The 17,475-nt window shown below is 33.7% G+C and overlaps 1 protein-coding gene across 1 annotated transcript; it reads right to left on the reverse strand.

The window, feature by feature from the left end:
- Window positions 1–3,242: 3,242 nt before the first annotated feature.
- LOC140047453 (alpha-N-acetylneuraminide alpha-2,8-sialyltransferase-like) lies at window positions 3,243–14,622 on the reverse strand. Its single transcript, XM_072092492.1, has 8 exons — window positions 14,384–14,622; window positions 11,832–11,980; window positions 10,280–10,408; window positions 9,475–9,616; window positions 8,356–8,465; window positions 7,422–7,511; window positions 5,303–5,550; window positions 3,243–4,993 (listed from the first exon to the last, which is right to left on the reverse strand). Exons 2-8 carry the CDS (start codon window positions 11,957–11,959, stop codon window positions 4,749–4,751), a joined length of 1,092 nt encoding a protein of 363 aa, XP_071948593.1. The 5' UTR covers window positions 11,960–11,980; window positions 14,384–14,622; the 3' UTR covers window positions 3,243–4,748.
- Window positions 14,623–17,475: the final 2,853 nt, after the last annotated feature.

A 17,475-nucleotide genomic window follows, 5' to 3' on the forward strand; every position in this document is an offset into this window, starting at 1 on the left:
GATTATGAATTCATGTTTTATGGTCTGCCATACATAGGCTGCTGGTGTATCATGAACCCTAGCCCTAACCCATAATATTTTATCACCAGAAAGAAGGTTCTGTATAATAAGATATAAATCTCACATATCCTATTAGTATTAGGCCGATAGAGGATGCTAAATAATTGGAAAAAAAATTGTCATGACATGCTCAGTTAAAGCACAACTAAAACTAAACAGTCCGCGTACAATTCACAATATATGCATCACCTGCATGAAGATATTCTAACGAAAACACGTGTAAGAGTTAGATCAGTTTTGTTATGATTTAGAAAATAAATACTTAAAATCATGCAATAATGAATGAAATAAAGTATAATAAACAGTATTATTTTGTCTTAGGCCTATACTACTAAAGACTAATCCTCCTATTCTTGTACAAACCACATTGTGTTCTTCGTGGGCAAAAACACAAAAGGACCGTATAGTGACCACATGTCCCTCATCAACATAATCGATAATTCCTTTATCCACGTAACTACGGTGACATTATTATTATGTTACGTTACCCTCCGTGTTGTATGTCGTTATTTCTGGTTCACACTGCTGAAACAAATTACCTGTGTTGTGTAGCTGGTCTGTCGTTAGCTCTGGGTTATACTGAAACAAATCACCTGTGTAGCTGGTCCCTCGTATCTCTGGTTACACTTAAACAAATTACCTGTAGCTTGTCTGTGGTTAGCTCTATAGTTCACACTGAAACAAATTACCTGTGTAGCTGGTCTGTCGTTAGCTCTAGTTTACATAACATAAACAAACTACCTATGTAGCTGGTCTGTCGTTAGCTCTGGTTCACACTGAAACAAATTACCGTGTAGCTGGTCTGTCGTTATCTCTGGTTCACATTGAAACAAATTACCTATGTAGCTTGTCTGTCGTCAGCTCTGGTTGACACTGAAACAAATTACGTATACAGCTGGTCTGTCGTTAGCTCTAGTTCACACTGAAACAATTAATTACCTATGTAGCTGATCTGTCGTTAGCACTAGTTCACACTGAAACAAATTACCTATGTAGCTGGTCTGTCGTTACCTCTAGTTCACATTGAAACAATTTACCTGTGTGATGAGTCTCTGATTCACACTGACGCATATTACCTGTTAATGGGCCATTTCTTAGTTTTGATAAAGTTATTCACTTCCACAGAAAAAAGGAGGAAAATAATTTATTTAAATTAATATAAAAAACAAAATGAACACAAAACTTGCTGACAGACAAGAGATTCCGGTTGACGAATTTTCATTTACATGTTTTTTATTCGATCCATTTTTTTAGCCAAAATGAATTATAATTAATGTGACATTAAAATATTGCATATTTTTAACAAAAATCCAGGGGTCAATACAAAAAACAAAAAAGCAGGAATCTGTCTATCCAATCAAAGAAATGCAGTTTTGAATAGTCACTGCAACAGATGGAGTTGCTGAATTCAATTACCACATTGTATATATGAGTTAAAGCAAGCATAATTAATCTCTTACGAGCCGATTTCAATTCTTTTGTCATGTAGACTCGTCCTCCATTAGTTAGAAGGTTCAATGTATGAATGAAGACCAGATAACATTTTTATCCGAATCTCGCCAAGCCTACCCAAAATCTATGACCGCAATTATAGGAAACGCAATACAAAATATATAAATTCGGGGTGGAAGATTTTATTTCTCTGTTTAAAATTAAATACATACATATTATGACCTCGAAGTTGGCCTCGAAGTTGGCCTTTTGGCATGGACAGTTTGAAACCTTTCTTTTATACAGTAGTTTTATTTGTATAGTTTTAGCATACAAATTAAAGCGTTACAGTAATCCATAGTAAACAACAGTGTTTCTGCTTTCAATCGTACAATGCTATAGGTTTAGCTGCTGAATGGTAAATCTCAACCGAATATGACACGGTTGATCAGCCACGCATATTAATATAATAATGAACATGTAAATTAACTCTAATTTAGTTCCATAGAGAAATATTTTTAGGGCATGCTGTTGACCAAGAAAAGAAGACCGGAACAATTTTTAGCTGCACTGCGTAATCGCACTGCGCAACCTCAACTTTGAAGGTCACTATATGGCACGAGCATCTGGCATTGCGTGTGAATAATAATTACACAACCAAAACAATCTAAACTACCAGAATCGGTTTTAGTTTTGAGTCATTTTTTTAAAATCATTAAAAATCGGTTTCCATAAAAAATGACCTTTTGGATTTTTTTTTTGTGTTTATAGAAACCGGCCAAGATACACTTTTGAATAACCAATATTGGTCCATCCAAGATAAATACAGAATTACTCAACTACAGTGGTACACTATGAATTTAGATAATTTCAGAATACCTGCAAACATATAATTATAGGCCTCACAATACACAATACCATCTAGTGTAACCAATGAGAATATTATATCCATATCATTTCCGTCATGTTATAACCTAAGACTGCAGTTTATGCAATATTAAAATAATAAAACAAATAATCGGATTGCCACTATTTACAGGTGCCGTCTATTAGTACAGTATAACAATAGAGCTATAAAGTATAATAGCTAGCTCCATGGTAACAAATTGTAATTTTCCTCGTTTCTGAATTAATCAATATGCAGTATATTATCGGATGAATTAGAATTTGTTTTGTGGCTATAAATGCTATATATTTGTTGAATAGATCAAACCCTCATAAACTGCTGTATACATACAAGCTGTACAATCAAACGACCGAACACAATATGGATAAGCCAGGAACAGTAATAATAAATGATTTGAATTTTCCAGAATGACAGGGGTGTGGTCGGGGTGCATTATTTTTTTCTCCTATGCTAAGGCAGAAAAATCACTAATAATTCAGAGATTATTATGACATCATTGGGGTCACTATATATTTGCATAGACAGAGATCAAATAGGCCTACCTTGCATCAACTGGATCTGTCATGCCAAACAGTGGTCTTGAGGCATAGGCCTCATACTAATGATCTGGCGCTCTGGGTTCGATGCTCATCAAAATCATCCGTATTTTGTTTAATAGTTAAGAGATTAGTTAGAGGATTAGGTTAAGTTATATTTAGAAAGTAGGTCTTATTTTGTATTTCTTTATGATAGAAATAATTGGGTTCATGGATTACTCATGATTTCGCCTTTTAACCGAATACATTAGCAAAAAAAATAATGCGGCCGGTCGTATGTTAAATAAGTCTGAACCAGTAAGTTTAAATAAATTGAAATATCACATTTATTATAAAGAAGTAAAACAAGATGTCTGTTCAGATCATTTCGTTTAAGATATTTTTGAAAACACGTTACAGTTTTATTGTCATTTTATTGATATTTAGTGTCGTTTTTTATTGTCATTAACGGGTTGTCTTTGGTTAGCCTATTTCCTGTTCAGAGTCTAGATATGTTTAATAATCAACAAACATTTAAAGCACCCTGATCCTTACGAAATAGTGCTATATAAATGTCGCATAGATAGATAGATCTATCCATGGAGGTATTATACCTCCATGATCTATCAGGGAGATGTTATATCTCTCTGGATAGAACGATAGATAGATAGATAGACTTCCCAGAACATAATTATATCAACGTTACTGGTACGGAATATTTCCCAAATGTAGGCCTAATTCATTATGTCATGCTTCCATAGTTACAGAGAATTATTTTTTCCCCCTTAGGCCTATATTGGATCCAAAAATATAAGATTTTAGTTTTACTTTTTGTATCAATTTAATATGCTATTTTTGTAAATTACATGCTTTTAAATAGAAGATTTTTGTTTTACTTTTTCTATCAATTTAATAAGCTATTTTTGTAAATTACATGCTTTTAGCTACGTTGTGTAATATTTCGAATGTTATACAATAATAAAAAAGAATGTTAAGTTTAAGCTTATCAAATTTTAGAAAAGGTACGTATTGAATAAATAGTCATTTTAAAGCTAAAAATGTATGCATGATCAAATAAAAAAAAATAATTGCCATCACACATTAATTAAAGTAATTGCATTTGGAAATGTAAAATCATTTATATAAAACAAAGAGTAATTCTCCACTGACGTAAGTCTCTAAAGCGTGGATTCCACTAGAGATGCAACGCACGCACGTACGCGCAACGCAAGCGAGTTGACCAATGACAAGCCACCGTTCGAATAATCCATCACATGAACGTCATTGCGCGCGTTGCGACTCTAGTGGAAACCAAGCTTAAACGAAACACAATGTGCAGTAATTAAACACTTCATTCCAAATGCTAATAATTTAAATATATAAAAATTAAGGTAGCTCTATTTCCAAAGTACCACACAAACAGTGTGTAAAGCTCTGTCTACACTATCAAACTTTATGTGTTTTTATGTGCCCATATATGGACATGATGATGTCATAATACTACTATATTTTGGCATATAACTACCATATTTGGGCACATCATCATCACTTTATTGTCAAACTAGTGTAGACAGAGCTTAACTCAAGGAGAAGTAGACTAACGCCAATTCAAGACGTGCGTTAACTCAAAACATTAGCTGGGTTTTACGTCAACTTAAAATGTTAGCCGAGTTATTACGTCAACTCAAGACGTAGTTTTACGTCAACTTAAACGATCGATGGGACGTACGAAATCGTAGTCACTTCGTTACGTCAACTCACGACGTATTGGACCGTTACGTCAACTCACGACGTATAGGACCGTTATATCAACCCCAGATGTATGGACCATTACGTCAACTCACAACGTTTGGTTGTTCATCACAAGTACCAACATGCATGTTAAGCACCCCTTTATTATGAAGCTCCAATAAATTGCTAAATTCCTCAGCGAACTTATGTACCTTCGGCAAGGGAACAAACGGTTTCTCGTAGTAGTGGTATTCGACAGTTAAATTATTGTGGTCCTTGTGAAACGGCCAAAATCCATAAAGGTTCACCTTATCACATAATGTCAAAGCAACACTGACCATATATAATCCTAGGGGGTTAAATATAAACGAATATAAATGTATGAATATGTAAATAATGAGTGAGGTGCAACTATATACATTTAATCAATATTACCAAATTAAAGACTTAAAAGAATTTTCTGCAATTTTAACCCAATTTACTATTATAGGACAGATGTAAGAGCATTAAAATAGACTAAGCGTACATACACATTTCATTTGTACCTAGTGATGACAATAAATACTATCGTATCGGTATCGTATATGTTATTTACTTGTTAATTGTGTTTACGGTCTAAAATAACTTTATTACTCCCAGACGTAATTCGTAGTCTCACCTGATGATATTCTAGTAGCCGTTATTCCGTTATCTCTCCAAAAGCTAGTAGATCCTAGGAAATGGCTCGGGTGCATAAACAATGGTTTTATCGGATAATCTTTGGTATTTGTAAATGCTTCTGCTACCTTTATAGAAAGAGCATATCCATTGGACGTGGCAAACACAGGAATGTAGATGTATGTCTTAAATTCTTTCATGTTATTCATAAATGAATCCTTGTCCTTTTTTCTGTGCAGGTAATAGTACCTAAAAAAGTAACAGATAACGTCAGGTAGACCCGAAGGTATACATAAACATCACCATCACATCTGCATCGCAATGAAGTGACATTTTCCTTTCCAATCGTGGTGTATATCAACTATCAACTACTACACACTCCGGTATGTAGTGTCATCTTTTAGGTCATAATATCTTGTAAAATTCTTTAATAGATCGCTTATATTTCTCTTGTGTTCCTTTTTATCTACATAAATCACTGTAATTTTCCCTTTTTTTCTGATGGATCTACCCTATGATCCTCAATTGACATTATCTAATTATCCTGTCTTTAATACAGCAGCGTATGTATGTGCTGTTTCTGTCACAGCACAATTCATATACATTTATTTATCAACAGTTCAACAGTTTTCAACATAAATTATTCAATCACTAAATTACTAGGTAATAGTTTAGTAGGAAGGAGGGGTTATAATGCAAATATGACGTGACCACGTATCTTGGCTTAAGCTATGTCTACGCTATCAAACTTTATGTGACAAAAAATGTGATGTGCCCATATATAGACATGATGATGTCACATCACTACCATATTTAAGCATATCACTAACATTTGGGAATATCATTACCATATTTGGGCATATCACTACCATATTTGGGAACATCACACTTAGGAATTAGGTTAAACTGACAATACAATTTTAAATATGATAAAATATAATAAATAGAACAGGTAAACTGGAAAGTTCGTTAGTGTGGAAGGTCATTTGGGACCAGTTAAAGTAATTGAAAAACCGGATTCTGGAAGCCGCACGAATATTATGAATTATATATTGAGATTACAAACTGATAATACGTGGTTGATTGGTAATGGTAGTTTGTGATGAAATTAAACCTTGTTAAAACTTGGACAGTACAGTAGTTTAACGATCTTGTATTTTAAGGATTTTAACTGTTTTAAGGAGATTAACGGAAGGAGTAACGATGGCGAAGGCGATTATTCCTGTAATTTTAGTAATTTGTTTAGATTAACTTTGAAATCAGAAGCCAAATTATAATACAATACTAATATAGGAAGAACCAGTGTATTATAGAGTGAAATCACAATACGGAATAATGAACATAAAACTTAATGCTATTCAATATTCTAATGATTTTGGATATTGAAAAATATATACCGGGAGCAAAATTCTCGTGACAGTAGAAAAACACCTAAATAATGTTTAAACTAATAGGTATTGAGGAATAATATACATTCTAAAAGGTTAGGTTATGGGATGCTGTGTTACAAAACTTGTCATGATACTAGGTGCATCTAGTGAGAATCGAATAAATACTTTGCTATACAATGGTTAAGCTCTTTATGTGTGTAATAAATTACCATTCCCTAACATATAGAGTAACATAGTATTTACATGAACATTCTAGAATAAGATGTTTTGATTTAATAAACCATGTATAATTAATAAGAACAATCAAGAACATTCCAGAAGTGCTATTAATAGAAACTGTAATCATGTAATAATGAGAAGTATAAAGAATGATCTAGAAGGATAGGAGCATCTTGTATATAAAGGGTTGTAAACTATTGTAAGGTTGTTGGATTAGAGGTTGGATTAGAGGTTGGATTAGAGGTTGGATTAGAGGTTGGATATTATATTGTAAAGTTATTGTGAAACTGTTGTTTAAAGTGCTTACTGGATTGTTGAAAGTTGAAGTTGATTGAAATTAAAGCTTTGTTTTTGAGTTATTTTACAACTTTGTGGATTTTGTGTGTATACTTTTATGTCACAAGGGAGTTCCTAAAGTATTTTCAACCGCTCGGAAACATACGTGAGAGGAGTTCGTGACAATGTGACCAAAAAAGACAGAGCTTAAGAGGCTGAAACTGGAGAACTAACCTTTTTTTAATTATTGACGGATTCATTGTTGTCAAATTTGCTTTGATTCCAACGTCTGCTGAGTAATTGGTCAAAGGTGGAAGATTCATCCTGAAATATTCATTCAAATTTATTCAAATTAGATATTTTACACTTGTATTGTGTATTCATTAATTTTTTTATTTATAATTGTTTAAGCTTGTCAACAAAACGAATTTTGGAGCATTCTGTATTTATAAATCATGTGTACTGAAACATGTGCAGCTAGCTTGGTTCCCACTAGCGACGCAACGCAATGACGTAACGCAACGTAAAGCTTGGTTCCCACTAGAACGTAACGCAAGGACGTAAACGCAACGCAAGCGTTTTAACCAATGACAAGCGAAGTTATAGACAGTTAGCAATCACAAGCGAATAAGCCATCACTTGTGATTGGTCAGTTCACTTGCATTGCATTACGTCCTTGTGTTGCGTCGCTAGTGGGGACTACGCTTAAGTGATTTGCCCAATCACAAGCGATGGATTATTCGAACAGTGGCTTGTCATTGGTCAACTCGCTTGCGTTGCGCGTATGTTCCTGCGTTGCGCGTACATCCCTGCGTTGCGTCTCTAGTGGGAACCACGCTTAATTAGAAATCAGTTCATTCATCATTAAACAACCAGCAACAGGTTACCAAATTCTCATCAAACTAAAAGTGCATTAGTGTAATAAGACACCCAATTTTGTAATTGCACTTAGTGGAACATTTTGTGTTACTATCGACCAGCCTCGAACAATTCATCGTTCTGAAAATTTTAATAAATTATTGTTTATTAGAAAGAACACGTAGACAATAGTAGGGGCAATTATGCGTATGGAAAAATACAGTGTTCTGAATTGACTGTGTTTACCGTTTGCAAAATACACTCATTTCAAAGACTGGTGGCGGATGGTCTCCTTTTTACCTATACCTACCTGAGAACAAAATCGGCGTTATCAATTTGTTTACCACAACCACTTCCACCTAAAATCCCACTACTTCCAACCAAACTACACGTTGAGTAGGATTTCTTTAATGGTACTGCCTAAGAGCAACAAAAAAAGATTATGATGTCAAAGGTCATGCATAGACAGTACAAATTGACTGTGTGATTGCGAAATTAGTCTTTTAAATCAATACAATTGAAAGAGTTCAATTTTATTGTAGAAAATGTATTTGTAATGATGACGTTCCAATCAATATTTGAGGCGATTTGAATGTTTTTACTATTGATTTGGTATAAAATTTCCTGAACGAAAAGTGCAAAATGTGAAGAATATAAATATAATAGTACTGTACTAGCAATTATTGTACTCGCAAATGGCGGTTTTCCCAGTACAATTCCGATCATTTTATCTCATTATACCCAGGTGTACCTTACACGTTTAGGCATGAATGCATTGAGAACAATAGTGTATAACGAACAACACCTACAAACTCGGTCAATGATAATTGGAGGACCATGGAATTGAGATTGGTGAACCGCGGTATTTCCAGCACAAATTATAATTGTAATGATATTCTGTAGGCTTACGTATTGTGATAACATGAACGGCAGCAACAGCCAGCATTGTAATGTTAGGCTTTTAAATTAATGATAAATTTGTAATTATTTTCTTTGGTATTAAGACTGCTACACACTAGGACGATAACGATTGACGATAAATAGATAAATATACATTTTCTTACATAAACCTAAATACATTTTAAAAGATTTCATTCTAGAACTGTAGGATAACCATGTATTTGTCCTTGTTAAAAACAATATTATTTTTGAAATAACAATTTACAATAATCAAATGACGTCATGATCAATAAGAACAATAACATCGTTGTATCGTCACGACGTCATTTGATTGGATTTAAACAAAACATTTTCAAAGAACAACAAAGACATCATAAATAATTATCCTATTTTCTTTTGTTTTATATAGGAAAATGCACATTTAACTATTATCGTCTCGTGTAAACGGGCCTTTACAACTAAAAAATTCATTTATTTATTTGGTCAATATTGATTTCAATATTTCAAGAATATACATTGTAGTACTCACATCTGGTAACAAGTTATACAACTTTTCATCAACAGTGACTTTCGCATTTTTATTAAAATATATGCCGACCTGTTGGCCTATTTTTATATTATCTTTAGTTACTACAATGCTTCCAGGATCAATGTATGTCAAATACTCTTTTCTAAGAAAGAAAATATATATTATTATTATTATTATTGTCTTGCGTTGTCACTTATTAAACAGACCGAGTTCCAACGAACCTTTGTACACCACTGTATATCATTCCATATGTGTAATGTGGTGAGGTAGTTTCTCGAATGATCGTAAAATACTGGGTATGATCAACTAGCGTTCTTGTCACCAACTAGCCATCCATTCATAAAAGTATTTCTTGATCATGAATGAATGATTTTAATAATGATTTTAATATTTCTGCCAACAATTATCATTTATGTTGAAAGCAAAGCAATAAAGCAAAATTAATTAATATGAATCTGTAATTAAACCACATGAAACTTATTAATTTATTCTTATAGAAACCAACTTATTTGTTATGAATTTACTGATAATGGCTTTTGAAGAATATTGAGTAATTTGTGTTCATGTTTATATTTATTATATGTGTTGGTGATGCATGTTCGAGTGGTATTGATTAAAATGATGTAGGCCCTATATTGATATCCTGGATTTATATAGTGCCTAATATAATATAATGTTGTGAAACCTCTAAGCGCTGAACATTATTAACCCAGACACTTACTCAAACACGTATGCAAACATACTCTCATAATGTAGCTAGTAATCAGCGCAATACAATATGCCAATACAATATGAAATTACTTACTTAAACTTATCAAAATTGAATGTGTTTATTTCATGTGGTACACGGAGTGTTTTAGCTATTTCTTGAAGATTAAATTGTTGTTCTTCACTTCTGCTCATAAGGTAACCTCGGTGATCATAATATCTACTCCTAAATGTAAAAAAAAAAACACATTTTGACGTTTGAATAAGATAGATTAAATGGTTGTTCTTCACTTCTGCTCATAAGTTAACCTCTGTGATCATAATATCTACTCCTAAATATTAAAAAACAGACACTTTTGGTGTTTGACTAAAATTAGTCTATATAGACCTTCTTGCAGCAAATTTGATGTAATAATACATTCGTTACAAAGCGCTTTTGACAAAGTTATAACAGCTATATAATGTTGTGATCTTACTAGATTTCTTTAGTTTAATTTGTTATGAATATTGAACACATCTACTTAAAATATATTCTATTATTATTTATATTATAATTAATTTCTTCAAAATTTAATTTGTATAATTAGCTCCCATATTCATAGTAAATGTGTTCACGGAATTGACTCTGCTCATTACACGTCATAGCCATACCCTTATAAATACATGTTATTATGATTAAACTATAATTAAACATGGAGAGTCGATTTAGAATATTTTTTGTTATGCTAATTTATTTTCTGTAGAAATCAGGCTTATCATAGTTTTTCTTCCCTTTTCTTGTTTAAATTTACCCTCACCGTTTATAAATGCATGCTATATGATTAAAAATTGAAACATGGAGTCTATCTAAGGGAGAATATCTGGGTTTTTTTTGTTATGTTAATTTATTTTTCTGTAAAATCAAACTCAACAACGCTTTATAATGCATTATTGTATTGTATTGAAAGGACAGGATATTTGCTCTTATTAATGAATGCTTTTTGTCATATTAATTTTTTTTTCTGTTGAATCAACTTCTATACTCATCACAAAGTAAATATTTTTATGGAGCCAATAAATCGAATGAATATTGCAGTTCATGATGATCAACTGTACTGTTACTTACATTGTTCCGTTTTTAATCGTTATGTGATAAGGATCCCGGTAACTAGTGCGGACACTAGGCCTAGACTTAATGAATCCATGTTATAAGTAAATATTGACCCCTGACCTAAAATGTAGACAAAGTTCCATAACCGACATTGGTTCTTATCGATATCTTTCTCTCCTCCTTGTGTTGTTTTTTTTTTAAAGAAGAGCCCGAGTGCATTGCGTCAGTTTAGGTCCATCTCAGCCCCTGTCTTTTGGATCAATTATGACTGATGGCATGCATTCGACACATTGGGGAGGGGGACTTGGGGAGGGGGACTTAGGGAGTGGGGAGGGGTTTAAGGGGGAGGGGTTTAAGAGGGATTAGGGGGCGTAGGGGGATTAGGGGAGATGGTATTGATGTATTCAACTGCGCCCTGAGACGATTATATATAAATAAATAAAAATCCATTATCCCTTCATATGATTTTCTCATAACAAACATAAAACTGCAGACTGAAAACCACTTAATCAGGCATAATGGTTAATAATACACCATTCAATTAATTCACTGTACTTACGTTATCCAAGAAAGACTAGTGTTTGACGACAAGAACAGGGTGGATGTTAATGCAATAGTGATTATTGCAAACGTGGTACGTCGATACCGAGACATCTTTAAAAAACAGCGATGGGTCGACATTTTCATTACTTCTGTAGTTCTTACAACCTGCAACAAAATAACATTTATCAAATATTGTCCAAAAGTGTTGCGACGAACTCTTTCCGACCGTCTCTTTTTAACATTTTTGTTTTAGTTTTACTGTTTTAAACTAAAAACAATTATACCTTTTTTTTACGAGATTATGAAAAGTTTGATTGAATATGACTCATTCGAACATTTTGGCGCTGGTGCTGAAAATGGTGTCAATATTTCATGTTTTCATATATCTTTATTTTCAATATTATACCAAAAAAGTGATCAAAACTCTGAGATTAAAATGAAATAGTATAACATGGAAGGAGGCATCAAGAGTTGCACACACAAAGGCACTAATATAACGAATACTAAAGTGTTGGTAAATAAGTTGGTAATGGGTTTGTATAGGTATCATGGTAGATATTAGGTCCGTTTCTTCTAACACAAAGGCATTAATATAACGAATACTAAAGTGTTGGTAAATAAGTTGGTAATAGGTTTGTATAGGTATCATGGTATGATATTGGTCCATTTCTTCTAACACAAAGGCATTAATAACGAATACTAAAGTGTTGGTAAATAAGTTGGTAATGGGTTTGTATAGGTATCATGGTATGATATTGGTCCGTTTCTTCTAACACAAAGGCATTAATATAACGAATACTAAAGTGTTGGTAAATAAGTTGGTAATGGGTTTGTATAGGTATCATGGTATGATATTCGTCCGTTTCTTCTAACACAAAGGCATTAATATAACGAATACTAAAGTGTTGGTAAATAAGTTGGTAATGGGTTTGTATAGGTATCATGGTAGATATTAGGTCCGTTTCTTCTAACACAAAGGCATTAATATAACGAATACTAAAGTGTTGGTAAATAAGTTGGTAATGGGTTTGTATAGGTATCATGGTATGATATTGGTCCGTTTCTTCTAACACAAAGGCATTAATATAACGAATACTAAAGTGTTGGTAAATAAGTTGGTAATGGGTTTGTATAGTTTGGACGATTGTGCTGTGTTTTTTTAATAATGTCAATTTCGTCACAAAGGATTTTGTTCCATGGGCATGGTTTTGGACTCCTGTGTGTGGAAGGCCTACTTGCAGCATACAATGTGAGTTAAGTGTGCATTTTAATGGAAATGCCTACCTAAAATGTTAACATTTGAAAATCCCGCTCCTCACCTCAAAATATGTTGCAGCACGCCACTTATAGTTATATTACGTCACAATAAAGTATTTCACGCCGATTCATCCTTATTTGGAATATATTGTTGTGACGTCAATTGTTTTTTACATCTCTGTGTCTAACCCACAAATATAATTAATTTGATACTCGTTGTGGTATGATAGAAGTGATACCAATAGTGTTTTGACTTAATAAGTTAATAGTAAATAGTATGCTCTTCAAAACTAATTTCAAAATTAAGTTCTTCAGAAGCACCACCAGTTTCAAAATTAAGTTCTTCAGAACAACCAGTTTCAAAATTAAGTTCTTCGGAACCACCCGTTTCAAAATTAAGTTCTTCAGAACCACCAGTTTCAAAATTAAGTTCTTCGGAACCACCAGTTTCAAAATTAAGTTCTTCGGAACCAAATTGAGCTCTCCAGAGGACCACCAATTTAAAACTTAAGTTCTTTAATTCAAAATAACATTTATTTACTTCCTTTTAAGATTGAAACAATAATGGAATAAATAAGAAATACTTTTGATTTAGTTTTACCATAAAAAGGTCAACAAGGCATACCACTGCAGAGCACAGTGCACATACTATATTAAAAAACAACACTAAACAACATACGGTATTTATGGCACAAACTATAAATTATTGTTATAGGACACAAGAAGCCGGCGTTATCAGGAATTCAATGTATGTTGCTGCCAACTATTTTAAGCGTTTGTTTTGCCCTACTATAAACAGGTAGTAGTTTAGTTAGAGACCAGAGCCTACAATTACATTATAGTTCTAGGCTTAGAATAACTCGAACATGATTCGCAATGTTCTGTTTAAAAATCACAACTATAATAAGGTATAGATATTGAACAGAAAGGAGGCAATATTGAGCAAAACAGAGAGGCATATAGAAACTGTTCAGAATGTTGAAACGAACAGAACACACCCATTAAGTCCAACCTAGGCCGGCTTACTTATACGTCATGAATATCAGTTCGAGATTCTCCTACAATTATATCATTAAAATGGGCCAAGAAATACACAACTAGTTGAATATTCCTCTCACAATCGACACTACCCAACAAAAGAGCTTAGGATAAAGAAATAAATAAACGGAGACGCATGCGACATTAGTTTGCAGCAAGCAGTTACACACGAAGGAGGATTCCTCCGCCTCAGCTGTCTTGATATAAATTATCATAGTATTTGATAAAGACACTCCCAAACCAACATATTCAATAAATAAAAACAGTACTAACCTTTTAAAATCCTTTAAATGTCGTGATCCATGTAAATTGTCTTTGTATAATATATGATTGTTACAGTTATTGTAGTAAATGCGTGTGTTGATCAGTCCGTCTAGCTTAAGTATGAATCACACTCCAGTGCGTTTTCAAGAGTTCATCAAAAGCTTTCATAATAATAGTGCGCATGCAACCGTGTGTAACACTGAAATGCCTATTGTTTCCCCCTGGATTTTACAAATCTACTTCACGGTCACAAAACACTGAGTAAACCTAGATTATATGGTTTTATGGCTTCAGTAGTGACTATAATTAATTTTATTGAATAATTTACGACTTAATCAAGTCTGCTGGTCTCTTTGCAGACGACAAAGCATGAGCATGAACTTTAAACTTTTTTATAATCTTTACTATTACTGTAACCGCGCTGATGTCTTGATTTCCCCATTCGCTAATATTGCCCCACCATGTGGCTCAAATACTTAGTGTCTGGCCCTCCCCCTATTTAAAAATCCTGGATCCGCCCCCTGTGATTGTCGATCACCCAAATTTTTTACAGATGATGCTTGTAATTTAGAAAGTTATTCAAAAGAGAAACAATTGAGATTGTTTCCCACCGACGAACAACTGGGACTGACCGAAGAAACAACATTCCTCAGGGCCCCTCTCTGACTATAGTTTCTTTGTTATTTAGTTCGACGTTCCGCAAACTATGGGCCGCGAAAGATTTGAAGGGCCGCGGGAGATGGCTTAAGAAAAAAAAAAAATGATGTTTTCCCCAGCGTCGCATCGTAGCGCCTTTATTTTTACCAAAACGCAGCTTACATAGCAAACAGTGAAATGTCGAGATGATGTTTGATGTTACACGGTTATGAGTTATATGGTTTTTGATCTTGCCGAAAATTATAAACATTATAGGTTATCAAACGGCGGCTAAAGTAGTTTCGATCGCGATGTAATGAAAACGGTGACGGTGAGTGACGCGTCGTGTGCGTTATAAAGGGGAAACTTCGCAATGTTTACCCGTCGAAATAAATTACAATTTCCGGAAACCTACTGGTCTATATATATGTATATCGAAAATGTTCTTACCTCAACCATGGTGGGGCTAGATAACAGACTAGGTGTCAGACTATTTTACGTGCCACGTTTACGTCTTCACGTATTCATTAATTTTTTTTTTAAAATAAGGAATAATTAACTTAAAACTTGCTTCAATCATTCCATCGGATTATTTTTTAATTTTTTTTATTACAATCTACATCCAACCAATCGTAAGCCGGTATTGTCTTAAAAACAGTTAAAAACCTAAATCTTTTAGACAAAAAGCACTGTAAAGAAGGTTAATTTATTTTTATTTTGTGAATATTTCGTGAGACTCGACTACAAAACTACGTGTTGTGGTAGGCCTATATGATCATCGTAAGCTGAGCTCCCTCCCCTCCGCCACCCAGATTACGCTTGCTTCGTCGTTATTCATCATTTGCAAACGAACGGTGCGGATGAATTTTGACAATGAGCCTTATTACTTAAGTATGCGTACTCAACCAATCCAAGTTTTGAAATTTTCTGAAATTATTGTAAGAAATATGTAAAAATATAATATAATAAAAATATAAAAAACTTGTTTGAAATTATATATTACAATAATCAATGCATATGTATTTAAACAAATAGAGAGAATACACTAGCCAGGCTAGGGATCGGCATCTTTACATTTCTAATCATTTGTTCCTAATTTTCTGACATAACTTAGGTGTTCTTAAAATTGAGGGCGCCAAACATAAAATTTACTAAATCGGGAACTCACAGAAAAAAAATATAGTGTGCTCCCTTTGCTTCTAGCACGGTAAGGCTCTCTCACAGCCTTGGGTCAATTACCACGACATCAGATGCTTTGATGTTATCGCCTCATAATGCCGTGGTGGAAAGGGAGACGTTCAATTTGTGAACCCGAAACACAGAAGCTCGCAAAGCTATAACTTTTTTCCACCGATCGGCATGGGGTTTGAAGCAATGATAATCGTGTTCCACGACGCTCTACCGACTGAGCTATCCGGTCCTCTGGTTAATAGCGAGGTTAAAACTAGATTCGTTTGTTCAAAATTACGTCATAAATATGCATATTTGTGACGTAACGATTGGAATTACGTAATATGAAGCGCGTATAAGAATACTATTGTCACCCTTCATTACTCGTGTACAGGGTGTGGAATAACAGGTAATGCTCTTTAACTAGCTGGGGTTCGAATCTCTACGGATTTTTTTTTAAATAAATATAATTTTTGTTGTTGAATGGTATAACTTCGATGAAATTAAATTAATCATCTTCTACCAATTATAGGCTTCCGTACTCATTTTCAACGGTTTTTTTTTTAAATTATCATACAGTATACCAAACAATATTAAGTTAAACCCATGCAGCATGGTAAACACTCATAATCAAAAATACCGCCAAGATAAGTTAAACCCATGCAGCATGGTAAACACTCATAATCAAAAATACCGCCAAGATAAGTTAAACCCATGAAGCATGGTAAACACTCATAATCAAAAATACCGCCAAGATAAGTTTTTAAACGCTTAACCTACGCTTAACCAAACAGTATTTGGTCACACAGCCCGATAATCCCGTAACTATTCTGTTTCTGAAATATGCTATCTTGGAATTCCATCTTTTAGCTATAATATGGAGGTATATTCAGAGCGTCATTCTGACGACTGGAGCATTCTCTAATTCTCTACGGAGCGCCATTTATGCCTTTATTAACTTCAATAATAGAAATAGTACAACGGTAACTGCTCAAGTGGACCCAATTTAGCATCAGGGTAGCACAGTGATATAAAATAGAAATGAAAGTCACTACTTTTAATATCGTTTCGTATATACCCATATCACAAACTGACAAACAGAAACATCTTGGCATTCATATTGATTCAAATTTATCTTTTTCTTTCATGTAAATAAACTCCGTTCCAAACTGGCTTGTCCATCTTCATCTTATCGCGTGCTCGGTCATTTCATTAATAAACACACATCCATACCCCTCTATAACACTATAATCCTCCCAAACATTGACTATTGATGTAGTGTTTGGAAAATCAGA

Source organism: Antedon mediterranea, chromosome 4, assembly GCF_964355755.1.
Source record: "Antedon mediterranea chromosome 4, ecAntMedi1.1, whole genome shotgun sequence".
NCBI lineage: Eukaryota > Metazoa > Echinodermata > Crinoidea > Comatulida > Antedonidae > Antedon > Antedon mediterranea.